At 42.8% G+C, this 27,578-nt stretch overlaps 1 protein-coding gene across 2 annotated transcripts; it reads right to left on the reverse strand.

Moving 5' to 3' along the window:
• Positions 1–365: 365 nt before the first annotated feature.
• LOC146191497 (protein arginine N-methyltransferase 9-like) lies at positions 366–27,552 on the reverse strand. Of its 2 annotated transcripts, none has more exons than XM_084602011.1 (11): positions 27,254–27,552; positions 27,043–27,169; positions 25,301–25,537; positions 21,579–21,746; positions 19,928–20,032; positions 16,574–16,666; positions 13,677–13,848; positions 13,399–13,564; positions 7,282–7,777; positions 4,118–4,274; positions 366–749 (listed from the first exon to the last, which is right to left on the reverse strand). In XM_084602011.1, exons 1-11 carry the CDS (start codon positions 27,420–27,422, stop codon positions 381–383), a joined length of 2,259 nt encoding a protein of 752 aa, XP_084458137.1. In that variant the 5' UTR covers positions 27,423–27,552; the 3' UTR covers positions 366–380. The 2 variants fall into 2 exon arrangements, with proteins under 2 accessions (XP_084458137.1, XP_084458138.1); XM_084602012.1 differs by lacking the exon at positions 27,043–27,169 and having other exon boundaries at positions 27,170–27,256; positions 27,366–27,402.
• Positions 27,553–27,578: the final 26 nt, after the last annotated feature.

Here is a 27,578-nt window from a genome sequence, read left to right on the forward strand (position 1 = left end):
CATGTTTTTGCACTTTATGCTTTACTGTTTTCTTTTGGAATTATTGCCCCTCCTGCCAGGACCCTTCACTGGGTCTGCAGTATGAATAAATAAATAAATAAATACACACAGAACACAAAGCTGGTTCTAGCTCTGAAGAACCAGCGCTGTGTTCTGTCAGTCTCCTGTCATCCCAAAGTTCAAGCTTAGCCCCCAAAAATGGGATCACACAAACTACAGTTGAAAAATACCATTCCTGAGAGAACCTGCATGTGACACGCATGTTCAGTGCCATTTGTTCTACACAGTGCATGCATCCGATAGGCACCCTTTGAACCCTTTTTCAGGAACCCTTAAACTAAAGCACCACACATTAAACATGAACGGATTGTTCCAAATGTTTACTGAAGTACTTTTCCATCTCTCACGTTGTCCAGCCATATGCTGATGTTGCTGTCTATGCAAGATGTCCCAACCCTGATTGTAGTCTCTGCAGACCCAAGCACGGCACCACTAAATACCACAGCTGCTTGCAGAGATGGGTCTTCCGCACTATAGCTGCTTATAGTGACTCCATCCAAACTCTCCTGCTCAAACCAGTAGCAGCAGCCAGAGATGCGCCCCGCTTGCAGCAATGGTACCGTTCGGACTGCTGATATTTCAGGAAGATCAAGTCCAACATTATACATGTTGATTTCCAGCAAGGTGAAGACGTCGCACAGTGCATGGTGAGGAAGTGTGGCTAAGCATATTTCTTGCTGCATGTGGACCTGCAATCCATTGCAAAAAAGAAGGTAGGCAATAAAAACTAAGTAGCTTTAAATATCTATAGTTTTCATACACGCAGTGCTATATACAAAAGAAACACAGAGGCACAAGCTATTCTGAAGTTTGAAGACAAAGAAGATGATATCAAAACTAAGCAATGCGGTAATGACCCAGCAGTGTCCCACAAATGCGGGACAATACTGCCCGCAATAGAGAAACTCCTCACGCCCATCTTGTTCCTGACGGGCATCTTACAATCACAGAGCTGTGGATTCTCTGGCACATGCATTAAATATTCGTCAACCCTGCCCATTCTTTCTTTTACCATCTTCGACCATCTCCTGTATGCTCAAATTGCCCCCAACCATGATGCTGACCTGGAACATTTCCTGTTTTCCTGAAAACTGCCGTTCAATCACACACACTGCTTCTCCCCCAATGTGGCTGGCCCTGATAGCTTAGGAGCACCTGATAGACCAGTGTCTCTATTCCTCACACATGTTCATTAGCATACAGTCATAAGCTACCACGCTATGTGGTGGTATCTGGCAACTCAGCTATGTCATGCGGTTTTGTCTAATTTTCTCAACAACAACAAATTTGCTGGAGAACGAGGACCTTAGCACTATCGTACTGGAATAGTGAAACGAGTAAAGGCACAGGGACAGATGTAAAGGAGTGAAAAAGCCCCTTTAACATGCGAAATATGTTTGTTTACCTATAGTTAAACTACAGTTACTTATAGTTCACTTTTAACATGCGAAATACGTTTGTTTACAGATAGTTACATACTATTCCCATGCCTACTTGTCCTAAAAGAGCCCTGTGAAGTGCTTGAAACTCAGCTGAGCGCACACAACATAAAAGCAGACACACGAGTTCACATGAGTGTGTCAGTAAAAATATAATGCACAAAAGTAGCGACGTGGCCATATGCAGTGCCAGATATGTAAATCAAAAAATATGAAATGAAGGTAAGCTTTGAGATATAGAATGAAAGTAAGAACTGTGATTCAGTGTAGCCACAAAAGAAGCATTGCTAGCAAGCACCTGTGAGCTAAGAAGATGACATGTCGGTAGTAGCCACACAAACTATACAATATTTACAAAGGGGTGAAGGGAACTGCCATATTGGGGCTCTGGGCTGCTCTCGTAGCACAGGAAAGAGTTGACGACCGCACCCTTTAACAGCCCAGTCAAGCCGGCTTCTCCGAGGGTGATGAAATGATGTATAACAGTGACAACCTTAGTAAACCACAAAAATTGACAGCAAAAAAAAATTTAATTGACAAGCTACGCCCATGTAACTGCTTGTTTCTTCTAAGTTCCATATTATGGGCTGTAAATTCTTGTGTCAAGATGTACCAAATGGCCTGGCTAATTCCTCTCTTGGAACCTTAGTAAGGACCAACACATCTTCATGGTCGTCACTGCAAGAACTATGACAAAATAGACCGGTGTATAAACAATTTTCATTTCCTGACTTAAGCAGGGCCTCATATACCTCTCCATCGATTACAAAAAGCCTGCTGGTATCAGCACACCACCTCACAGGTAATGCCCTCATTGTAAAACTTTTTTTTTTCCAAGCACTCAACAAAGAACCGTGACATCAAAGTTATAATGTTTATTTCCGCTCTTTCCTGCACCCTTGACTTACCCTCATTATCGCTCCCCTCGACTCACACCTACAAGAACAACAACCCGGCTGTCCGCTAGCAATTACTAGCAAAGCTGCGGTGGCAGGCAAAAGGGGATAACATAGGCAAACATGGGCAGAGTACAGCTGCCTTTTTCAAATGATCAGCCTTCATAAAACCTAAAGGACGGGCCAATGGCATACCACGACGGACATTGTCATAAGGTGCCAACCTATGCCCATGGCTACAAAGTGGCCACGCTGCAAAAGCTTGAAAAAACAATTGAAAAGCTACCCCCGTGAGCAATGAGGGTCTGCTGCCCTTAGCCTCCCATCTATGAGCATCAACTAGCCAAGAACAGAGCTACATGGCTGGGGTGTTCCATAGCCTGCACATTGGATATACTCAGGAATGGTACTTTTCGGTTTTTTAACTTTCGAACGTTCTGTTCACTTTCTTCCATGTCTCTAAAACCTTGATGTAGAAAGCGCTAGCTTGCAACAAGGAAAGAACAAACATACATGATTAAGCATTTTAGAACACATCTTTTGTTGCTGTTTTTATCAGCAAACATTATTTTCTCACATTTTAATTTTTTTAATGAAATATATAATATCCCTGTGCATCCAAAAGCAGTGTAGAGTTTACCTTTATCTCCCTTTTTTCTTTAGAACCAGCATCTCATGTAGCAGTATTTCGCACACAAATGGTAATATTAACAAGCTATCCTTGATGATGAAGGAAGCTGTACAATTGCAACAAAAAGAAAAATCTCAAAGTTAAACGATCGGGTCGTGAAAGAAGAAGTTTAGTTCTAAACACTTTGTTGTCACGTTCCGTTTACACTATGCACTAATCGAAAGGACCAGGTTCACGTGCCAAGGGAGTGATGGAACTGCTGCTCAGTTGTTGTGGAAACTGAACGTGCCACTTTTGTGCCATTTACGCGTGGTTCCACACTGGTGGCCACTTGTTACAGTTTCAAAAGTTTTATGTGTCCTTATACACAGCGGTAAAAGCCTACTTAACTATCCAATGGCCTTAAGCCGATGACAAGCTGCAGCAGACGGTGCTAGGCTAGCCAGCAGAAATTAGCTAGCAAGTGGATTCTCCCAAAACGCAACAGCATAGTACGTATATCTGCATTCACGGATAAATGCCTCATAACAACTCACAACTGCAGAGCTAAATTACAAAGATACAGCCTCACTATGCTCCTGATTTCTGTACTTTGGGAACTTTCTCCAGTGACCTACTTTAGCTGCTACTTGATAGCGAGCTAAGGGTGGCATGCATGCCAGAAATACTGACGTTTTGCTGTTAAAACCAATTTTCAAAAATTGAGCTCCACCTACTTTTTTATAGAGTTTATAAGCTCAAACAAAAAATATCCAACCCTTAGACACACTGCATCACAGGTAATAAACTAATGCTAACACTTTTTTTTTTTTTTCAAGCAATCAACTAAGAAGTGTGACACTGAAGGTGTAATGTTAAGTTTCGACCTCTTCTGCACCTTTGACCTGCACTTATTACTATTCCCCCACAACTCACACCTACCAGAACAACACCCCGGCTGCCCGCTAGCAATTATACTAGCAAAGCTGTAATGTCAGGCAAAAGAGGAGAACATGAGCAAGCTTGAGCAGTGGACAACTGCTCCACAATACTATCCACTATATATGTCCCCAATGTAATACCTTAGCCTCTCACTATGGTAAAGCACTCACCTGGAAAACGTTGATATAATCAGCTACCTTGAAGCCAAGAGTTCGGTTGTCTGACACAAGGTGCGACTGTTCTTCTAGTGCTTCACTTTCTACAAGTATGCCACGCAGGGTCACAGAAGATGGCACCATTGTAACATCAGGCTTCAAACAGCTCTTCCTATAACATAAAAAAAAGGACTCTGACAACACTCAGATGTAAAATAGACAACCGCTATTGACATAAGTTGATTCAAGGAAACAAGACCAGAAAAAAAAAAAGAAAAAGAGACTGAGAAAAGAAAAAAAATTGCCCCCATCAGACAGACCTTTTCACCTTAGGCAAAGCTGCAGAAATTAACAATGAATGTTTGAGGAAAAAGAAAATTTAGTTTAAAAGGACAGAATCAAGTATGAAGCAAGAATGATAAAATTAAGTATCGCCCTTTACCAGATATTACAGCGTTACAATGTTAAAAAGAAAATGAGAAACACTAACAGCAGATACAGAATAAGAACAATGAAAAGCCGGCCCAATCTCCCACTACAATCAGCACCATAGTTCATTTGGAAGAAAAGATTCTTTCCTGTTCCCTATAGTAAATTCATTACAACTGCGAGGTAATCATAAGATTCACAATTATAATGACATGAGCATACTCTTGTATATGAACCCAAAGGTACAGAAGGAATTCAACCAAATTACTAAGCAACTCGTATTTGGCCTTACTCAGGCCTCGATCAGGTGGAACGCCAAGAGGTAAAAAAAAAATGTACGGACAAGGCGAACCACAACTGTTAGCACCGTCAGTGATTAACACATAAATTTCTGTGGTGCTGGCTGTATACCACCTTTAGTCAAGAATGTTTTTCTTAATTGTCAGTATAATGAAGGGGAAGGAAGGAATCTCCTAACCACTGTCACCTGGCACATCTGACATGGTAAGTGAAAGCATTCTAGAGCATGTGAGAGAAATACAACGGGGAAGTGAGCAAGGGTTCTAACAAAGGTGAGAGACGGTGAATGTTGGGAGCGACAGAAGCACTGTAGAGTTAAATGCTGCTTGTGACAACAGTCCCAGAGGCAGTGCTCCAATTAGAAGTACCCATCACAATAGAGACACCTCAAGAGGGCAAGTATGCCAATGGTTTAATTTATATACCCCATGCAAAGCGACGACCATGCTGCTGGTGGTGGAGTTGAAAGTAAATTCGGGAGCGGAGCCAGCCGTGTCATCTGCTAGCCGTGTGTTCCTATGCAGTCCTCGCATCATGAATTCGTTTTCTGACACAAACTACGGGGCATCTTCAGCAATAGTTTTTGCTTGGGTAAATGTTCAAAAGCTATAAAAAAATGTGCTGAAGTTTGTGTTTACTAGTCCCAGCTTGGCAAGCAATATGACCGAGAGTGTACTGTTTGAGTTCAGTTTGCGTAAACAAGTCGCTTGTCATTCCTGTCTTATATTTTGATATGAAAGCGCTACAAACAATATTGGCGCATCATCATGAATTTTCTGACGATCGCTAAAACCTGAGTTTAGGTACAGGAAAAAAAAAATGCTTTCCCATTATGATGGTAGCAAAATGGGATCCTCGCAGTACCATGAAAACAGCGGGGATTCTTGGATTTTCCTATGATGAAGGTGCGGCACTTGTCACTGCCGTCCATGTTGGCACAGAAGAAAACAGTCATGCGCAGTTCTGCGCTGGCTGTGTCACGCTTCCTGAAGGAGGATCATCCATTGCTTTTCACGGAAAATCCAGGGGCAGCAAGATCGCGGCAACTATGATGGCATACTAGGAGAACCACGCTAGAAAGACATGCGCACGAACGCTGCTGCATGCCTGCCACAAAGCATGTACGACAACCGCGAAGCGGGGGCCTAAACAAAGCAAATAGGAGAGGATAGTGCAGCGCACCACGGTCAGCGCACTCTCAGAATAGACTGCTCCACCGTGCAGAGGCAGAGAGGACGCGAGGTGGGAGCGCTCAAAGCTTTCCCTCAGAACAGCCGTGCCTAGTAGCGCCTTACACCTTCCCTCCTCCTCTGCGTGAGAGAGCGCTCCGTCCTCCTCCCATATCTCTGGGGCATGCAAGTTTCCCCAGCACACCCGACCAATGCATTGGCTCGACGAGCTAAGTCTCTTTCATTTTTTTATTGTCGCTGCATAGGCGCTGTCGGCATCTCCACGTACATGCACACTTTTGCGGTCGCCGCGTTTCCGCATTTTTGCTGACTTTCAGTGACCATATTCAATTATTATAACCAATAATATAATATGACAGCATTGTAATAGATGGTTTATTTTACCATAGAACACATGGCAAACCTGACGGTGCAGCAGCTGCCCACTGTTATATCCGAAATATTGTTAAAACCAGTATTGTTATAAGTGAGTCTGACTGTAGCTGTCAGCAGGCGGTTGGCAATGCCCAAAAAATCACAGTGCCCTCCTCCATCATCAATCAGCAATATAGAAGCTGCAGAGCTCTTGAAAAAAAAAAAACAAAAAAACAAGCAAGTTTGTGGTGTGTGTGTTTTATTGCACCTTCTCCTGTATTTATATTGTTTGTGTTCACATCTTTCTGTAACTCATATTACACTATGTATCTATCTATTTATTCTCTGTGTTGTTTATTAATGTAAGTTGTGTATATTTCTATTTAGTTGCTTACTGAAGCTTATTTTCTTGGGAGGTCCCACGCGCGGTCTTGTACCTTGGGACCTCTTTCTGTATATGCTTGTATTTTTGTTTGGACTAAATAATAAACTTTTAAAGTTAAATTCAACGGCAGGCAAACTACACAGACTAGAAAGCTGATAATGCATGGAACACATAATCTCCTTTATCGAAGAGCCTTAACCAAACCCTTCGACAACGAATTCACAGAAGGACCAGCAATATACTCGCATCTTGTACATTTTTGCACCAGAGAAATGACCATGACACGGTAATACTCATCTAACTAGGACAGAAAGAATGACCCCATTTCAACTGATAAATAATGCTGCCTTCCTCCTGCAAGAAAATTTTGCACACATAACTCCAATAAATCAAATAAGACAAAAGTGCCTTCCTTGCGCAAAGGCATTTATAGCGAGAGCTGTCAGAACAACATCCACATGTTCTAATTCTAACACTTCGCAACATATCAGCCCGAGATTGGCAGTGCACCTTCGGCTTACCTGAGTAGTGCAATGTCTTCAAGGACACCCTGCCGCAGGAGCCCCGACGATTCGAAGACATTCACGATAAATATGTCGTACTGCGTCCCTTCGCCATTATGCAGCTCCTCCAAGCTTTCCACTGCACTCACTGCCGATTCCAGCCCATGAGCCTTCACAAAAGAGGCAACAAAATCTTTCGAATTGGAGTTTGCTACATAGGTGAGTCTCCAGTTTGGCTGACGCCGAAGTAGAAGCAAGCCTAAGAGTGGAATGTGCGAAGCGTCCAGAATGCTTTGAGCAGAACGGTTCCCAAGCTGTGAATCGAGTTGTTCTAAAATCCGCGCTGCTATGGGTGCTTGACCGTTGATTGCACGAATAACCTCAGAGTCCAGGCTTGTCACGGCCTTCTCAGGGACACTGGTTAGTGAGTCTGACACACAGTGGACGGCGATGTGACCCTGGCAAGATATGTCAAGCCTGACAGCTTCCCCGCTGCGCACATGAACACTTGGCCCTGCGCAAAAAAAGTGAAAACTGGTTAAGCAAAAAAAGAATAAAGGGCACATGGGAAAAAACAGACAGCTTTATTGATACATAAAATGGGAGTGGATCGAGGGAGCTCTAGTTTTCATAAGTCATGCATATACGGACGCTTACATCGTCAAATGCACTAAAAAACAAACATCTGCACCCCGACGCATTGGAATAAACAAATCTTAATCTGCTTGCAAATTTATGCACTTTAAATTGCATTATAGTAGTGGATTATACCCATAATGAGGGAAAGATTTTGCATACACCTTATTAGTGAGTGCAAAGATCTAGGATCACTATAGACACAAATGTGAAGCAAGTGACAGGCATGCTTAAATTAGGAAGTATCAAATGTATTAGTACAGAAACCAAAAAAACAACTGCACCATACTATTAAGGCTGAGTGTATCAGATGATGATTTGGTTTGGCTTGCGGGGTTTAACGTTCCCAAGAGACTCAGGCTATGAGAGACGCCATAGCGGAGGACTCCAGAAATTTTGACTACCTGGGGTTCTTTAACGTGCACTGATGTCGCACAGAACACGGGCGCCTTGCTTTTCACCTCCATCGAAAAGCGGCCGCCGAGGCTGGGATTCGATCCCGCATCCTTGGGAACAGTAGCTGAGGGCCATAACCAATGCACCACTCCAGCGAGGTCGATATCAGATGAGGCAGCATATCTTGACAAATGAGCAAGTTTTGAACAGAACAATACAAAAAAGATCTTGATTCGACCCCCCCCCCCCAAGTCACAAATTCCAACAATTCGAACTAGGAGTGCAGTTCTGACCGATGCCTGTGCAAGTCAATTATATTTTGGGATGCTTTTCAACTCCGAAGGAGCATGTTCACCACAAGGTACAACCCACAAAGCCTACGATCGTCCAATAGACCTCCCCGAGCCTGACTGACGTGGAACAGTGGTACTGGTGTACCTCAAGTGTGCGTGCAATGGCAGGTGTGAGGACAACTGGACGTTGCCCATAGACGAAATGAAGCCCAGCAGCGTAGTTTCAGTTTTGCTTTTCTTAAATTGCCGCTATTCTGTCACTGCCATCAAGTATGCGCACCGACCATTCATGTCATTTCCGACACCGCTTTGCATATCATTGATGTTTTAGTTCTACTTTGAAGTGGTATCATGCCATTTTAACAGCTATGCATATCTCTCTCTCTTGCATCCATGTGCTTCCTCCACTCTTTGGAGTACGCTGAACTGTCGCGTTCTGCCGTGTTCAAAACGCGACGGGGCCACACCTACTGCGTCACACAGCGAGAAGGGCTGTGACCCTTACGATTCTGGAACAACTTTTCAACATTTTCCTAGAGTGTGCGCACAGCAAAGCATTTGATAAAACCGTAAAAAGGGTTTTGTTATCGCTTAGTCTTCATCGCAAATGTAGAGACAAGCACAATCCAGGTGTTTAACAGATAAGATTACCATGGTACAAATGGTTTTCGGCAGCTTTTTTTAGCCATTCGATAATTGAACTTTCGTGTAGTTTAAACATTTTTCCAACTCTCTTGAGGGTTGAATTAATAAAAGTTTCCCACATACCATTAAAAAAAAAAGATAACGCTACATGGCAGCCTTAGATGCAGTAAGACAACAGAAAATTCTTAGCCCTGGGTGACCACAGCAAAGTGACCACAGCAAACAGCAATGAAGGCAAAACATGGGCAGAAAAATGGCAGGAATAGTACAGCACCGTTTCTCAACACGATTTTTGTCCAAAGCACACCTTTTCTTGTTTTATATGCACAGAAACAGTGCTCCGTGTGCAAACAAAGTCATAAATTCATTAAAACTGTTTCCCTCATGCATGCAAAAAGGAAACAAGTGAAAGAAAAAGAATAAAGAAAACTCCAAACACGAGAAGATGGAGCACAGAAACCCCTTCGTACGCCTTTGTGTACACATCCAATATTGTTGCCACAGGAATTCATCCTGTGTCTTTAATTCGAATAATTCAGCTTTCTACTCTGTGATTCAAGTACAGGCAATGGCGCCCTAATGGACATAGCACACAGCCACGAAATCTTCACAGACTCTGTGATCTCCCCAGTTGCCCAAGCCTGACTTACGGCGGGTACAGTACAGCAACTGCTCATATCCCAATGAAATGGAAGCTCAGTGCCCTTCTGTAACAATTAATAGACTCCGCTAAGCTGCTAATCCGTCATTTAAGCACCACCACCCTTGCGATAGGATAACAAAACCACAAATGCCATGTCATTATTGCATATATTAGATCCAAGCTCGATTTGCCAGTCATTCTTCTAGCAGGCACCCCCAATACTTCGAAGCAGGGGTTCTTAAAAAAGGTTGCAGAAACCCCTGGGTTCCGCACATTGCATTTGTGGGTTCCGCGAGCCTCCACACTAGCCTCTACCCCTTTCCTCCCATCTCTTGCAAGCATATGCGGACCAGAAACAATACTTGCTGTGTTAAAACTCATACTAGAACGTTAGATCTTCTTATCCCAGCTCATTCTTCACCACTGTACAGTTAGCATTGGCATCGTCTACAGCTCAAACTTTGGCAGCGCTCCAAGATTCTGTACACCAATAATGCCGTGGCATGTTTACACTCTGACAGGGACCCCAACAGTGGCTCGCCCAGAACTTTTAGCAATGCGTGCCAAAAAACTAAAATAAATAAATAATAAAACATGCGTGCCTCACTGGCCATTTTCAGGGTGTCTTAATGGCATTGGCAGTGCTTAGGCGATGGTTTATGGCCGACCAGCCCATCTGTATTAAAAAGCTAGTGTCTACCGAATTAAAAAAAAAAATGATGCCGCATTGTGGTGTAGTCCTACAAAGCAGCAGACAGCCAATTAGAGGCGCGCAAGCTATCGCGTGGTTGTGTGCTGGCAGGCCAATCGAACACACGGATGTGGTGGGAAGTTTGTCTCGTGACTAGTTTTGTGCACATTTTCTTTTTTTTTTTGGAATTAGAGGGTGTCAGCATGATTAATAGATGGGTAATTTAATGAAAAACTGATCGCCCACAGCAAAAGAACAAATCAAAGCTAACAAAAGTGAACTCCAGTTTTCTGCATTCTTGTCTTGGAATTACAGACATGAGAGAGATGGACATTTAACAAAAGAAAAAAACGCTGATTGCTAACAGCGAGAAAACAAACTAATGATAAGAAAAGTGAACTCAACGAAACGGTAAAAAAAGCAGTAAGGATCCGTTTTCACTAGCAACACCACCTGATTGTGACACCTGTGAGAACCGGTTAGAATTTCAGAGAGTCCTTGTCAGTATTGAATGTTATTGGGATGCATCGAGACAAAAAACATCGAAAGCCCCTGCCTTAAAAGGACACAGAGGACAGCTTTTAATCCTATTACTGTTGTGAGTGAAAATTGACTCTCTGGCTCTTCATGTGTATGTTAATATCTGCCAGGCAAAAGACAGATTTATCACAAAGAAAACTACCTAAATACCTTTCCACAAGCTGACCCAAACTCGTGATTTCCCTACCAAAATGCATGGGTTGCCACTGCCATCCAGAAGTGAACAGTGGTACAGCATAGATCCTGGGATCCACGGCCAAAAGAGATGTTGACACACGCATTTTACATGCAAAACTGGACAGCCATGGCAATGTATGTACTTCCATTACTTTTTTTTTTTTCTAGCTTATAAACCCTTGCTTCTTTCATAGCCTGAGTAGCTTTGACATGCTAAACCCCATACACCAAACCAAACACTCTGTCTTAGGTAAGAATGGTCTTCTTGTGACCAAAATATGGTGTCCTGACAATACCGGCTCACCTTTATCTGTTCCCAGTGTCCCTTTAACTTGCATAAACTTTAAAATTTATAAGGCACTGAGAAGCTGCTTCTGTTTTCAAACTACTTTATATATTTCCTTACGCGTATGGCACACGAAATGGAAATATGTCACCACACATATGTCCACTTTTTTACTTTTGCTACCCGGTGCATCTCAGTGGGCAATTTGGCAAGCCCTCTTCGAAGGCTTGAACAATCATTCGGTCACTTGATTAAGTGACCATGGTTGCCTTTAACAAACAGTCCACCTATGCAACAAAGCCTACAAGGTCCAGGAAAGCATGAGTTCCTGAAAGCGTCATCAAGGTGATCTTCATTACATCTTCAGACAAGTTGACAAAGATGCAAGAAAAATAAAAGGGAACAACAATCCATTTGCTTGCTGCTCGTACACACAGCATTTGTGATTAGCATAAAATCAGGGTTTGACAGTCGGATACTATATTGCAAATTACTGTTCATCATCAAATTATTAGTTTATCACCACATCATTATCACACTCTTTGGCAATAAACAATACAATAATTCACAATAATTCCTGATGTAGCTGAAGATTTAAGCAATATTTGGACCTTGCAACAGGCTTGCCAACCTCCTGTTACTTTAGTAACTGATCATTCATCAGTTCAGCTTGGCTCGGCACTTTTATTTGCAGAATGAATTACAGTCCCATCTCAGGCTTTTGTAAAGCCACAGTGGTACAGTGATTAAGATGCCCGACTGCTGTTCCGGAGTACCTGGATTCGATCCCGACTGCCGGTGGCTGTGTTAACAAAACCAAGAGGTGTCAGAGGTGTCCGTGTGCTGTGGAATATCAGTGCATGTTAAAGATCTCCAGGTGGTCGAAATTACTAGGAAGCCCTCCACATCCGCACCTCTTTCTGTCTTTCCACTTTCATTCCCACCACCATCCCTTCTCTTAAGGTGCAGTTCAGGTGTCCACAAAACAAGTGTGACAGATACCACGTCTTTCCTTTCCTGTGAACAAATTATGATTATTATTATTGTGGCAGTGGACACTGCCTGCCCCAAGCGCAGCGTGATAAATCGAACCAGGCTTGTGCAATCAAGCCATCATGAGCACTCTGCCAAGTTCGTTCCCCACCACCGCAGGAGCTAACGTCAAAACTATAGTCAAAGCATAAACAGGCCGTGATGGTATCGGTGCACACCTTGGCACACTGCCAATAAATGAGCTGTGGACATCGACTAACGCTTTTTTTTTTTTTCAAATTCTCGGTAGCAAAAGAGGACGGGTTCATTATGCAAGTAGGTTGATTATGCGACAAATACGGTATCATTTTTCACGATCACAAGCTGTCTGAAGCCGATTTCTGCATATCGAATTATCAATATATCGAACTATTTCACGATCCCCTTCGAGTTTGATATATCCGGGTTCAACTGTATAGTTATGCGTCTTTCAATTTTGAGCCATGAAACAAGTACATTGTTAAAGCACTTGTTGATGAAATACACAGTTCAACTTAATAAAAGCCTCCCTATTGCACTCGATGCTGATGGGACCAAAGCATCAGTTTAAATAAATAAGTTTTAAGCTAGATCAAATTATTAGATTAGGAGGACACAAGTACGTACAATTTCTTAATTTCTTGGTCCCTCCATCAGTCTTCCTTTAACTCTCAGAAGCAAAAATTTGAGAGACTCATTTATGAGATGTTATGACTTTATGAGATGTTCCAACTCCTGCTCTCCAGCACGACCGCAGGAAATACACAGAAAACGGTCAATACACTAATATCTAGGACTGCGTCAAGAAGCTACATACCCCTATATACAGCTTGCTCCCAACAGGTCTCTGAATCTGGTCCTGTGTCCAGCCAAGTGTCACCAACTTTTAGGCGAAACCATAAACACACAGCATCAAGAATGCCAGACTCGGCACAGAGTGCTTGCACCTTCAAATGAATGCCTCTGATCAGATCTCGAATCTCCTGTGGAAAGACAATAGCAGAGTTCAGAAATGCAGCAAAACAGGAACGCAAGTACAGCTCCTCAAATCTAGGAACTTCTTCATATTTACCAATAACACAGATGAAAGCGCACCTTATGGTTATTGAAGTCCACTGAGAGTATGTGGAAAGGATCCGAGAGTCTCCTGAAGCCATGTTTAAGTCGGCTAAGCTTCTCCGAGTCGTAAGGTTCTTCGTCGGAGAACGCAGCCTTCAGCTCAACATCTCTCATGCCCAAAACATCTTCTAACACCTGCCTGCTAACCCTGAAACACAAGTTGTACAAAAAGTTAGTGTACAAAGTGTGAGTATAGAGACATCAATATGCGTGCTAGCTCAAAGTCTAAAACATCATCACATTTTATAAGGTATAAGCATTCACTATAGCTACTAAAAACCAAGTGGCCACCACTTGGTCATAACTATTATTGGGACTCTGTACATACATGCAGAACTCTTATTTCGTCAGAAACTAAGGCAAGCACAAACAGATGGACACATTCAAAAAGAGCACTCAATTACACACCACTCTCAGCACAGTCCTCACCACTTAGCCATTTTGTGAGTCGTGCATCATTTTACACTGAAGAAGATCTCTCACAAAATGCTTGTGAAAGTGGCCAATGTTTCAACCTTCAACATTATATATGATAGCATCTTCACTGAGAAACTGCTCCATTGGCTGTCCACATTTCATGAAAACTGACACGAAACAACAAGTGTACAATCACAAAACATTATTTATGATAACATCTTCACTGAGAAACTGCTCCATTCGCTGTCCACATTTCATGAAAACTGACATGAAGCAACAACAAGTGTACAATCACAAAAATAACAATAGGAAGCACACTTCAGTGATAGTACTCATCTCATGCCTTACTAATTAAAGATTATTTCAGCAAATTCAGAGGTGCAACAGCTGAAGTAGGTTTTGTAGCAATTTTTGGAGAAGCAAAATCTTAGTTTTGGAGCAGTAAAATTTATACTTGGAGCAGCTCGCAAGAAAACAAAAAAAGCATGTTGCAGCATGAATTCAAATTTTGGACCAGTTAACAAGAAGGATTCGGCACAAAAAAATGACGATGTGAATATCGGAAAGTATGAATGCAATCCATGAGATCTAGCAAGGGCCACTTATTATCGTCGCCATAGTCCCCTATTACCGTTTACGGTCATGAAACTTCTTCGTCACTCTATGGGAGAGCTTGGTACACTGCCAAAAGAGGCCGTACGGCGGCTCTGGCGTCGACTGGGGTGCATGTTTTTTCAGGCGGCAGGAGAGGCGGCCATTGTTTTGTGGCGTGAGCGGGCAGTGTTTTCTTAACGTGGCGTGCGACGAGCTGCCCCTCGGGCTACAGGAGTAATAACAAAAAGGTGTTTCCTTTTTGTTTCCTATCCTGCATCGAACTGCGACAGAAGTGGTGATGTACTATTTCCAGAAAATAAGTTGCTGGCTTCTCGTTGGATGCCCCAAATGTGCGTGTTTGTGAGAAGCATTTCGACACCACGGACATCATCCGGTACGACGAGCTTGCTGTGAACGGTGAGGTTGCGTCTCTGCAATGTGACCAACCCAGGCTGAAGCCTGGCGCTGTTCTGAAAATATTTGAAGGTCTTCCGCAGTATTTGGCCGAGACTAAACCATGTTCTCGGCCATCTGTAATGCATCAGATGCCAGCATTGCAGTTGACCCTTCGGATAACTCCCGCCCGAGTAGTCCGGCAAACGACGGTTCTGATGATGCAGCCAGAGTCAATGCAGGCAATGGTGGGGAGGCCTGTGCATCAGAGCTTGAAATCCTAGAAAAAAGATCACCAGCTGGCATGACAACCTCCCTGCGTCTTCAAAAAAAAATGGAAGAAGAACAAAGACGCACAAGAAAGGTTGTCATGCCAGCTGGTGCTTTTTTTTTTTTTTTTTTTTCACAGGAGCAAAGTTCGGATAAAGCTGCCAAACTTTCAAGATGTCGCACAATCCAAGGTGCGTAAACTTAAATCGGTGCTCCGCAAGACAAAGCGTGAGCAGTAGCAGCGCCGGCAAAAGCTTGCTAAAGCAACAGTAAGCAATCTACTTGACCGTTTTTAGAAGCTTTCGCAGCGTGAAAAAATGATCTTTGACCAATGCTTGATGAAGGCTGGTGCAAAGGCTGCAAAAGCTGTGCGGTATGTGCAAACAATGCTTCTTCTAGAGGCTTGGACAATAACCAACACGACATTTACGCATTTGCTGTGTGCTGCCTCAGATGCTTAGTTTACATTCAACCTTTCAGTGAAATTCCAGGACGATTACTGCTGAGCGCTTCGAAGGATAAAGCCTGGTTAAAGCTGTGGCTAGGACAGCCGAGCACACAAGCTGTGCGAACGACCCAAGCGCGGTGCAAATCTAGTGAGCACCACCTGCTAACTCGACCGTTGCCTTACCGCGCACTATGCAGGAGTAACATGTATGTTGCAAGTTAAGGAACACACCACACCTTTCGGCACAGTTTCAGTCTCGCATTATAAGCATGAAAAGCCCCACACCACAGCCAGATGATCACAGGTGAGGACCGAGCTGTGGCTCTGCTGGCGGCGTTTTTCATATAAGGGTCAGGTGGACTACTATTATGGACCAGCAGCGGATACTTCAAATCAAGAGCAATTTCACTTAAAGTAATAAAAAGAGGAAATTCACAGGCATGAATGAAAGTGTCTCGGGTGCAACTGTATCATACGCCGCCGCAGCAGCCCACTGCTCCTCTGGTAGCCGCTCTTGCCCGCAAACCAAATTTCGGCAGCAGTTTATGACCATTAGAAGTATTGAAGGACTCTGCCGTCGCTTAGTATATTTACTTTAGAAATCCGGCGTGTAACTGTATTTGTAAATAGGCGTTATAGGTAGCGTATAGCAATACCGCGAGCAGAGGTCTGTTCAGCAAGAGTATGCGATGTAGCCATCCTACAAAAGTATGTGACTCCAGAATATGAGTAACAGGAAATGCCCCATTACCTGTGGCCATCCCTTATCCATTGGCTTTCAATCAAGCAGACAAATACCTCCGCTTTTTCAGGAATAACGGTGGCATTGGGTTGGCAGCAAGTACTGAAAAAAAAAAGGAAGCACTAACAACTCAGCCAGGAAGCAGCCTGCAAATTGGCTCAAAGTAGTCAGGACACTGGTAAAAAAAATTGCTCTCACTAAAAAGAAAAAGAAATGGCCGTATTGAAAACAGATGCAAAATATGAAGGTGCTGCCACAGTAGCAGTGACGAATGTACAACAATAATGAACCAATGAAAGCCACTACACTGCTTATGCTACCAAGCTGTGTTGTGCTTCCCACAGCCATAAACTTATAAGAAATATTAGGTCAAACAAACAGAGTGGGAGACGGGAGTGAGTGAGTGAGTGAAAACTTTATTGAATATTTTAAGGGTTTCGCGGTTGTGAAGTCTCCGTCGTCTTCTCTGGCGCTGGCGACTTGAGACTTCTCGTCAGCAAGGGTGGGCCCCTATTCCAAGGCTCCACTGAGTCGTGCTGCATCAGTCGCGTGCTGCACTAAGGCCCTTTGGGTCGCGAGCTCGCCGCTGGTGAGCCGACTCTCCCATTGCTCCGCACTCGGGTTTTCGTGTTGGTGGAATGCTTTGTTGCGTTCGCATTCCCACGTGATATGATAAAGTGTAGGTGTGGCATCGCACCAAGGGCAGGTGGCTCTGTATTGTGTCGGGAACATTTTATTAAGTATGTGTAGGTTAGGAAAGGAGTTGGTCTGTAATCTGCGCCAGCCGGTCGCTTCCTCCTTTGTTAGGGCTTTGTGTGGTGGGAATTCTCACACTAGATTGCAATGTGGTTAGAAAATATAACTTCACAAAGACCACAAAGTATCCAAACACAAACCACTACTGGGCAAACAGAACTATGAGGAATTACCACTTTCACAGTTCAATTTATAATTTTCCACGTGAAAGCTGTGGAGGCAGCTATATTAGGTACAGCACGGTGAAAAACTCAAGGTTACATTTTAAGCATTTCGCATCCTTCAAAGTATACTCTAAAATCACAATCCACCAGCGTTATTACAAACAAACTGCAGGAGAAAGTAATGTATGAAGATACCGAAGTTTCTTTGCACTAGCATTGGAAACCGTGACGTCATCGTGAAATAAAGCCCTTCATCACTTTTGGGAACGAACAAGCAAATTTAGAGATAAATAAATGACACTATCAAAGAACAAGCAAGCCACACTAGCAACCAACAACTAGCCAATAAGGAAAATATGCAGGTACAGAGGCGATAACGCTTGTCTAGAACGCTCGAGCAGTCTGCTTCGGAGCAAATGGAGTGAAATATTGCCAAAGATGCTTTGAAATTGCCAAGGTGATTGTGCCTGGCTTGTTCACAGGTCTCTTCCACTAGTCTTGAGTGCAACCATTATCCATAAAGGCTAGTAGCTTGGCTTCTTTGGGATTTCATTTTATTTCCTGCATACACTACCGCACGAGCACTCTAGACAAGTGTGACTAATCTGTACACAAAATATGCTTCTGAAACATACTGGCAAATTCACAGTTTCATTATTCTGGAGCTGCCAACAGCATTTTATGACATTTCTACGTGCCCAATTCTCACAAGCAGAATCAACCAAGCTTCAGTGAATATGTCACAGGGGCCCATGAAGCTTTTTCAAAGAAGATGGCATATACCTAAAGTGAAGTAAGCCTTGCACTGTTGGCCAGCTGGGAGTCAAACTGTTCAAGTTTCAACTTTGGGACAAACATGGAATGGTGATCAATCGTAGTGGAATGGTGGTGAGCCATTAGCCCACCAGCACTACCTTACCATCTCAAGGGTTATCGATTGAGGTGACAGCATAGTTAGGGTTGGCATTAGTTTAAACAAAAAAAAAAAGCCTGATAAGAGCAGGTTGAAGTTAATTTTTGAAAATTCCATTTTAATCAAAATAGAGTCAATATTCTTGGCATGCAAGGCCTAGGTAGCTGCCAGTTGGGTACGAATCACACCAAGTCAAAGCTGAAAATAAATAAGAAGGGAAAGCAAAGATGTGATGATATAGTGATATTGCTGCATACACGGTGCTTGCCTGTTTTGTTTTCACTAGTTTTTGTGCGGTTTAACATCCCAAATCGATTCGGGCTATGAGCAACGTTGTAGTGAACAGCTCCGGGATGTTTAACCACCTAAGGTCTTCCATGTGCAATGACACTGCCCAGCACATGGGTGCATTGCTTCTCGGCTTTATCAAAAAGCGGCTGCCATAACCAGTAAAGTACAGCATCTTCTTGCCACCTGTCAGCTAAGCACTGCTTGTTTACTATCATTACCTACTTCGAGCAGTTTGCTTGTAAGTATGTCATCCAACTGCACACAAAAGGCACTGACAGAAAACTTTCCGTGTGTGTCAGCAAAGAGCACCATGGCCTAGCTGTGACAATTCAGTGGAAACTCCATCGCTGCCGTCAATACACAGACCGCGTGATGACCCACCTTTTCACTTAGCTCAGCGCGATGACAGAATGATAACACACCAACCTGGTTCTTAGAAGTAAACTTCCACGTGCGTCTTTGTCTGCAGGTTATAGCATAATTTTGTCATTACTTCTTTGATGACAATGCCAAATCCTTCTACAAGCACAGCTGCAAGCGCTACCATTCACACATTAACTACTAGTAAATAAATTGTTCACGCTGACAAAAGCACTGCGATGGACTCTTAGGTCATTATTACTGACACAGGACTGTCACATTAAATCAGCAAGAAAAGCCATTTATTGTCAAGGATTATATGCACTGGGAGAAAAGAGATAAAGAAACTTGCATTCTGAAATGAGCAACAAAAAAAAAAGAATGCGAAATTTCTAAAAATTAAGAACTAAGAACTCCAACCCTTAAACCTAGCATACAGCATAATAGTCTGTTAAAGGGACACTAAGCAGAAGTCGAAGTTGGCCCGTGCCAATAGATAGCCTTGTTCCTATGAAAAGGGGTAACTCACACTGAGTACAGAGCGTTTACAAATCAGAAAAGGCTAAACAAAAAAAAAAAAAGAAGCACAGGTATATCACCACCAATGGCCATTTTGACAGGCAAGCTAAGACAACAATAGTGTTTTTCTTTTCTGCGGATCTCTCGCAATAGATCACACTACTACCATTCACATAAAACCAGTGATAACAATGTCTTTTCACCAGTGATGTCATGAAACTGAAATGAGCGGCAAGAAAAAAATTGTTCCAATGTTAAGTTTAACTTTTTTTCACCAAAAAATAAATTTTTTGCTACCAAATCCAAGTCAATACAGCCACGAAGTGTAGCTAAACAATGGCAAGGGTAGGGCCAACGTACGATTGTCCCACTCTCAAAAGGTGTTCCCAGGCATGGTCCAGGCTCTTGAGAACATGCTCTCCAAACAAGCCACAATCGAACGTCTCAGTAACTGCAAGTGTGACACTGCAAGAGAGCAATAATAGTGTCACAAAAAGAGAAAACAAAGTGGACAGTAGCACGGCTGCACTCGACCATAAAGAAATCAAATCATCATTTTTTCACCTTCCGGCATGTCTTTACATTCTTCGGCTTGCCGCGCCATTACAATATCATCAACAGAGGGAAAAAAGAAATCAAATTAAAATACTGATATCCATGACTACATTTTGCAACAAACTACTTTATGAATTTTTCTGGCTGCAGTGCAAGAAAACCACAAAACCCACAGTTACATCAAACTGCGGACGACATTCCTCACATATCCAACTGAATTTTTGCTATACTAGCATGTAAAAAAAAAAAATCTATCCAATAAGGGACAGGATGACTTCAAGCATTTGTCACAGACCCAAGTCTGTCAGCAGAGGTTGACAGATTTCACTTCCCTCTTTCACATGCGCAATATCCACAGTGGATGCAGTCGACTTGACAGATAGTTGGCAGAGGTTGACAGATTTTACTTCCCCATCAACCCTAAAACACACCCCCCCCCCCTCCCCCCGCTTGGCTACGCCCCTCAAGAAATGCGGTCAAAGTAACAATATCAAGAGAGCCCTTCGTTTTCGAGTAAAACTCATTTCTGCCCAATATTTCCAGCTCAGATGGATTTCTTAAACATCAGGTTAAACCCAATGCATCTACAAAAAGAATGTTTGCCAATGCACACAGCGAGAAGTGCTGCATGGGAACAAGAGACGCTTTTAGTTATTTTGTTGGCAACGTCACACCTCTTTCAGTTGTTGTCATTTATGGGTGCGGCTTTATGAGGGCAAGTTCAGAAAATGTGCTACAACTGAGAAAACAAAATGCAGGTTTTAAACAGGTGACTTACTGCCATAATTTATATAGCAATATCGATTACAGCTCAGTTTTGCGAGGATCACGAGCATTTAAAATGGCCGCAGTTATGTTCAATGAATGTTCTCGCAATATTTCTCGTAAAGGCAGTCAGGACCAGCACCAACATGGATGTGTACACATAAGGGTGGTCGCGCATGCAGCTTAATTATAATAAACGAGAAAGAAAGAAAGACAATTTTCTCAAGAGTGCCTCGGTATTACAAGCCATTTTTTAGCTATTAGCGATGATAAGCAAGAATGACCATTTCATATGCAACAAAAGAAAGCGAATACAAGTATAGTAAATGTTCTCTTGCTGCATAAATTAGCACTAAAAGACCAATATAAAGCTGCTAAAAAAAAAGAAAAAAAAACGATTAATACCCAAACTTGTGCTCCAAGGATAGACAAATAATGGAGCAACTAAAATAAAAGAAGGCCTATTTATACCCAGATTTGCACTCAAAAGATGGCACTCTACTTTTACCAGCCAAAAAGTAACCTCCGATAACAAAATACCATAAATATAAACAGCTAAAGCTGCTTGAAATCTGCAAAAGCCAGAAATTCTATTTGGAAAATCATGCGCAGCATTACTGCAGCAGGCATGGGGATGCTTCGCATTAAGGCAGTGTGAGAAGAGTCCGAAAGTGCATGGAGCCTAGCATACCGTTCTGAGAGGTCACCTGGAACAGTAAGTTCAGTGGAGTGCTTGTTGATGATGTGTGGTTTTGTGCCAAATCCGTTCTCATCAAACACGGTACGCGCCACCTCGCATGATGCGGGAGACACTTCGCACACGTATACTTTGTCTGCACCTGCAGAAAGCGCAAACAAGCTGCAAGAAAGCGTATTGCAAACATGTTTAGCAATAAGCTAACATAGGATGCATAAGCTTCCCTACCGCTCACATTTGTGTATCTCACCAAGTACTCAAAAGCATAGGGTTCTAAAAAAATAAAACTATGGCAAGTTGTTGCCCATCCACCGAAAAACGAGCAAATTATACTGACCTGCTCACTCATCACTTCTTTTACATTTTTTCTCCCCTCCTCCCCCCCCCCCCCCCCCCGCCTCCCAAACAGTTTACGAGTTAAAAATGTGTCTTACAGCCACAATTTGAGCTAGACAAAATTCATAAGAAAGTCATGTACCATAATCTTAGTGCATGCTATAAGCTATATGCACTCAAAATTAATACACAGCCAGCCATCCACTTAAACACACCTCAAAATCCACACTGTAACTGCGACACACACAATTCGTGGATTTTTTGTAAAATGTTTTTGGTCCAAGAACTATGAGGTTTAATATTTCATGCAATACATCAAAATGAAGCCAATTAAACATATTTTAATATGAGGTTTGTTAAAGTGTGTCATGTCCTATTATCAACTTAAATGGCAAAATCAATATATTTAGATAAAATCTGAAGAAAATTTTTAAAGACATGCTTGTACTCATTTTAAAAAAAATTATATATGTAAAGGAGTTTTTAAAAGCACAAAATCTCTATTTATCCAATAGCACATACTTCTGAAAGAGCTACAATTTAAGCTTGTACCGTTCTCCAACTAAACAACAATCATTTTAGGCTCTACAGTTCAGCCCATTGTTGGACGAAACAATTGGGCAAACCCTTCACGGCACAGGCGACATCAAATCCAGCCAAAATAATAAAATGACCCCCCAAGTGAGACAAATATAACATTGGAAACGCAATATCTTTTTAACATTGGCCACTGAGCCTAAGGAAATGGGCCCTGGCAATTAACTAACCAAGGAACCACTATTGGCGTTTCATGCTACATCTTCAAGTCTATGTAGAATGATGAGGCGGCACGGCATGTTTAGAGTCACTGCCACCAATTTTAAATAAGTCACCAGAGGACAGATTTGTCACTTTTCAGGGTGGGTGCCACGTTGGTGAAGGAAGCCATTCACAATTTCCATGCTCTGCTATTTTCATAAACAGTTAAAAGTCACGACGCAGCAAAAAGACAAACTGAAAACAGAATTAAACTCGGCTTTTCTAACTTTAGCAGATCACACAGCAAAGCTCAAGAATGCTACAGAGAAGCTTGAACATGGCATTTTCATCCATCATTAACAGGCTAATACATAATCTGTGTTTTTCTGGCACTGTTTGAAGGAAAGCATCCCACAAATTCCTGGTTCCGCTGATCAGACTGAAAAATTCTGGCCACACAAGAAGAAGAAAAATTTTTCAAGCAATCGAATAGGACTGGGCCACAGTTATATAATGACTATAACCTTGCTGACTAATTAGTACAAGCCTTGAAAGTGGGAATCAAATATGTGCAAAATTCAAAGCAGTCAAATATGTACAATATGTAGAGAAAATGCAACTAAGTAGGCATGCAGTGTGCAAGTTCTCGAAAGTGAGCCAATTTTCCCACTTTTAAGAATCTCCTTTCCCAAGCATCGCAACAACTATCAGAAACAGTCTTTTGTGTGAATGTGACCCTGTGACAACATTTGCCCTCATGCTACCATTAATTAGGGAGGTTCTGAATGGCTCGCTGAAGATCAGAATGACATTCATAGACAAAGGGGGCAGGAGAGCACATGAGGTCACGAGACCGCTGCGAGACCACATGAGGTGATCGTGTTGCCAGGATCCCACAACTCAGGTTTCTCGTGTGAGGCGAGAGGGTGGAGTAAATCGAATCCGCCAGGATCTTTGGATCCTAAGTCTGACACGCTACCCTTAAGCCATGTAGGAACATTTGTACAGCAAGGTTAACAGGGCTTAATATCTATGCCAGGCAGTCTTCCCCATGACGTGGTAGCTTATAACTGTACTCTAAAGAGTATGCGTGAGATAGCAGAGGTACACATTGAGGAATCACTGATTAAGTGAGCAAGAAAGAGCATGTACGCGAATGAGGAGCCGCAAGGGGAGTCATAGACAGGAACCATTAAATGCTGCCGCGTCACGTCCTTAAAAGCGGAGCTCGAGTGTTTTCCCCCCTTTTTTTTTCTGGCTTGCTCTGGTTTATCAGTGGGGAGAAGAGGAGTACTAAAACCGTTTCTAACCCTCCTATCTTTGGTGCAGCACTGGTGATTCAATGCCATTCAATTTTTTTTTCTTTTAACCCTAAGTGTAGACTGTTTCAAGAAACCTCAAGCTGAGCAGGAGATTCTACACTTAGTTTTCCGAGAGAAAAATCGCAACTAGACGAACTAAGTACAGTTGCAAAGCATGTTACCTGAGCCTTTATATTCCCTATATCTGTGAAGCCTGAAAATATTTCCATACAGGAAATATTTGGGCACACCTGCAAGCATTGCCAAATCACGACATTAAATCTTCACAGCCTTCATAGCACGTGGCATTTACATGTGTGAATCATACACAATTTCAGGGCTGTGCGTGCTGCAAAAGCAAGCTAGCGAACGAACATCCGTTAATGTATATCTTTCTGTGTATCTATGCACGAAATTCTGAAAAATTTAATGGTATGTGTGTAGTACAATTATTAAAGGAGCATAAACGCCAAATTTTGATCACATTTGCATTCCTGTTAATGATGCGTTGCATTACTGTATAAAGATCACCATGTGGTTATTGCTTACAAGTGCTAAATAATTTATATAAATTGAATTTTCACATTTTTTTATCAACTTTTTTGGTTTTGGTTTCAACATACGAGCAATAAAGACTGTGACATCGTCGTTTAGCCTAGATTACATAATGGCTGAAAGAAAACAGTAATATAATCGCTGCTTCGTTACATGTTGTGATTTCTGTTCTTGAGGCAGGCTGAGTTTAGTCTTGCAGGGAATTAAAAAGACAGACGATCTACCATTTCACTATTTTTTTACCTCCCGCATCCCCTACACATCACAGCCATCGTTCGGGTGTTGAAACTGAAACCAAAACAGGTGAAAACAGAAATTCAATCATAAATTATTTCTTGATGGAAGGCAAATATCAGGCCCGTGTGCAGTAACGCCTCACACAATATTATCGAGGATAAAACACGAACCCAAAAACTGGTGTCTATACTCCTTTAAGTGCCCCGCCGGGGTGGTGCAGTGGTAAGACGCCCGACTACTGTGCCGGAGTTCCCGGGATCGAATCCCGGCCTCGGCGGCTGCGTTTCGATGGAGGCGAAACGAAGTGGGGTCCGTGTGCTGTGCGATGTCAGCGCACGTTAAAGATCCCCAGGTGGTCGAAATTACTCCGTAGCCCTCCACTACGGCCCCCCTTTCTCTCTATCCACTTTTACTCCCACCTTCATCCCTTCCCTTACGGCGCGGTTCAGGTGTCCACAGAGCAAGTGTGACAGATACTGCGCCTTTCCCTTCCTATGAACCAACCAAACCAACCAACCAAATACTCCTTTAAGCGATAAATTCACAAACCTTAACAGGCCAGTCCCTGCTCCAATGTCCAGCACGTGCTTATGACCATTCTGGACAGCAGCTGCGATGGCATCATGAAATGCTCGATTTCTGGAAATGTCGTTCAGCATTCTAAAGTGCCAACGCTCCACAAGTATTGTCTTCAAACTATCCAGGCTCTCACGGGCAGCGGCGAAGTTTGGGTTGATCTCCAATGCCTTCTGTAGGCTGCACGCTGCTGCTTTTACATGGCCATGCCTGCAAGAAGTCACAGTCAAACATCTATAATACAGGTACCTATCGAAAAATAATGTGGCTACTGTTGTTTGCATCTAAATGATGCAAACTGCCATTGCTGTGCAGTTACATAGTGGCCGTTGGCTACAATACCTAAACTTGCCAGTAACCAGAGCATCAGTTAGCATTCTGACAATCAGTTAGATTGGTCCACTTATGCCTTACTAGGAAGTGCAGTTAAAATAGGCCAACTAAGCTTCACATTAAGTTCCAGAGACAAAAAAAGACGTGCTTAGAATTTCCATTGCTGACTGCGTCAGAGAAGTGATGATGACTGCTTAATGCAGCCCTCTCTAACAACACCTATGTGTGTTGTGCCACGGGCAATGATTTCAAGAGGACACAACTGAAATTCTTCCCGCTGAGTTAGCACACAGGGCTTCTGCAAGAGGTTAGATTTCTCATCTCTAGTTATTTGCGCATAGCACCAAGCCACAAACACCAGCAACCACATGTAGAGTCTAACATACTTAACCAGCGAACCAGTGTGCCTTTCATTGGTTCAATACGTTAGATTCGCACCAACTAGCCCAAATGGTCACATGTAGAGGTGTGGACATAAGTAAAGCTATTTCATTCTAACTGCAATCACAACTTCCTTACCGGACATAAAAGAATATTGTCAATGAGCAAGCTCAGTACTATCTACTGCCAGCCTGCATACACATCTACTGCCAGTTTCAATTCGGCCGTGCAGGAAAAGGCTAGAAGGCTACGTTTACTTCCACCTACACCCGTACCTAGTCCTCAACAGTACCCAACCTGTGTACGCAGACTGCAGCAACATTCTCCTGAGCAAGCAGTGTCGTTATACCTCATGGAAAGTTTGCTGTATGGCTATTGCCATAAATTATCTTTGGATGATCAGGCCGTGATGCAACAACAAACTGCGCAACATTTCAGTTGTAAAAAGGCTTCCAGTATGACAACTGCGGGTCAATGCAGCACCAAGGATTGGGCAAAAAAGCCACTCTCGTTATGCACGCGAACACTGTCAAGATTTCTGCGAATCTACCTTGCAAGCTCCTTTCAAATGAAGCATTCATTAACTGGCAAGCCTGATTATAATTGCTCTTCAGTTGGCAGAAATTACACCGAGCAATGTATGAGCTTTCGAAAATATGACAGCAGCAATAAACAGACAACACCCTCGGACAAGCTCCGTTTCAAAATTAACGGGTTTTCGCAAAGTAGTGCACAGAACGTCGGGATGCTTTCAGGCGTCCGAAAAACATACTCAAATTAATGATCACTCGTTAATGGCCAGGTAGATTTGGTTACTGCCGATAAAGGCGCCCTGTAATTTATCCTGAAAGACTGTCACATCAGTAAAAATGATGCAGCTCTTTAAACAAGTAGCACTCATTCAAGGGGTCCTCGTAACGCTGAGGAAATTTAGGACACATTTATCAGTTTCTATTGTAGCGGCGATTAGTAACACCAGACCAACACTGAAGGTCACTAACCTTAGCAACAATGCTCCTAGCGAGTGGTGCAGCTCTTCGCATGAATAGTACGCTTTCAAAAGCTCCTCGTAGCAATCAAATAGTTCAGTCCACCTTTGCTCAGCTTCCAGTGCCTCGGTGTGCTTACCTGCAAACAAAACGAAGAACGAAATATTGTAGGCTTTCAACTTCTCTTGTGAGCACAAGCAAGGCTTCTGTCGAAAATTCTCACCAACTGCAAGCAGAAACGCCTCTTTCAGGTCATTTTTCGTTGATGGTTGCAGCTTGAAAACGACACAGAAATGTGCGAGAGCTCTGCCGAACTTTCCGTTCTCTATACAGACCTCTATCTGGCCAAGCGAATATTGCAGCATCTTTTTCCGACTTGCTGTAATGGACATTTTCTTGCCTTGCAAAAGCAAATTTCACAGAACCAGAACAGATAAACCCAGCTGCGTAAATTAGCCTACCAACCCGTAAACACCGGCAACTCACGTGGACGATGTAAACAACCGGCTACCATATTGACTTCAACGAAACACTTTCATCCGACCGAA

This window comes from Amblyomma maculatum, chromosome 4 (genome assembly GCF_055883805.1).
Source record: "Amblyomma maculatum isolate TAMU_Amacu chromosome 4, ASM5588380v1, whole genome shotgun sequence".
NCBI lineage: Eukaryota > Metazoa > Arthropoda > Arachnida > Ixodida > Ixodidae > Amblyomma > Amblyomma maculatum.

Excerpts from the sequence above, each read along its gene's own strand:
- LOC146191497 (XM_084602011.1), bottom strand. The coding sequence starts at position 27,422 with ATGTCCATTACAGCAAGTCGGAAAAAGATGCTGCAATATTCGCTTGGC. Across the intron at positions 21,747-25,300 it reads GCAGGGACTGGCCTGTTAAG|CTTGTTTGCGCTTTCTGCAG; the intron begins GTTTGTGAATTT and ends GCTTTCTTGCAG. Across the intron at positions 7,778-13,398 it reads GGAGCAAGCTGTATATAGGG|GGCCAAGTGTTCATGTGCGC; the intron begins GTATGTAGCTTC and ends TTTTTTGCGCAG.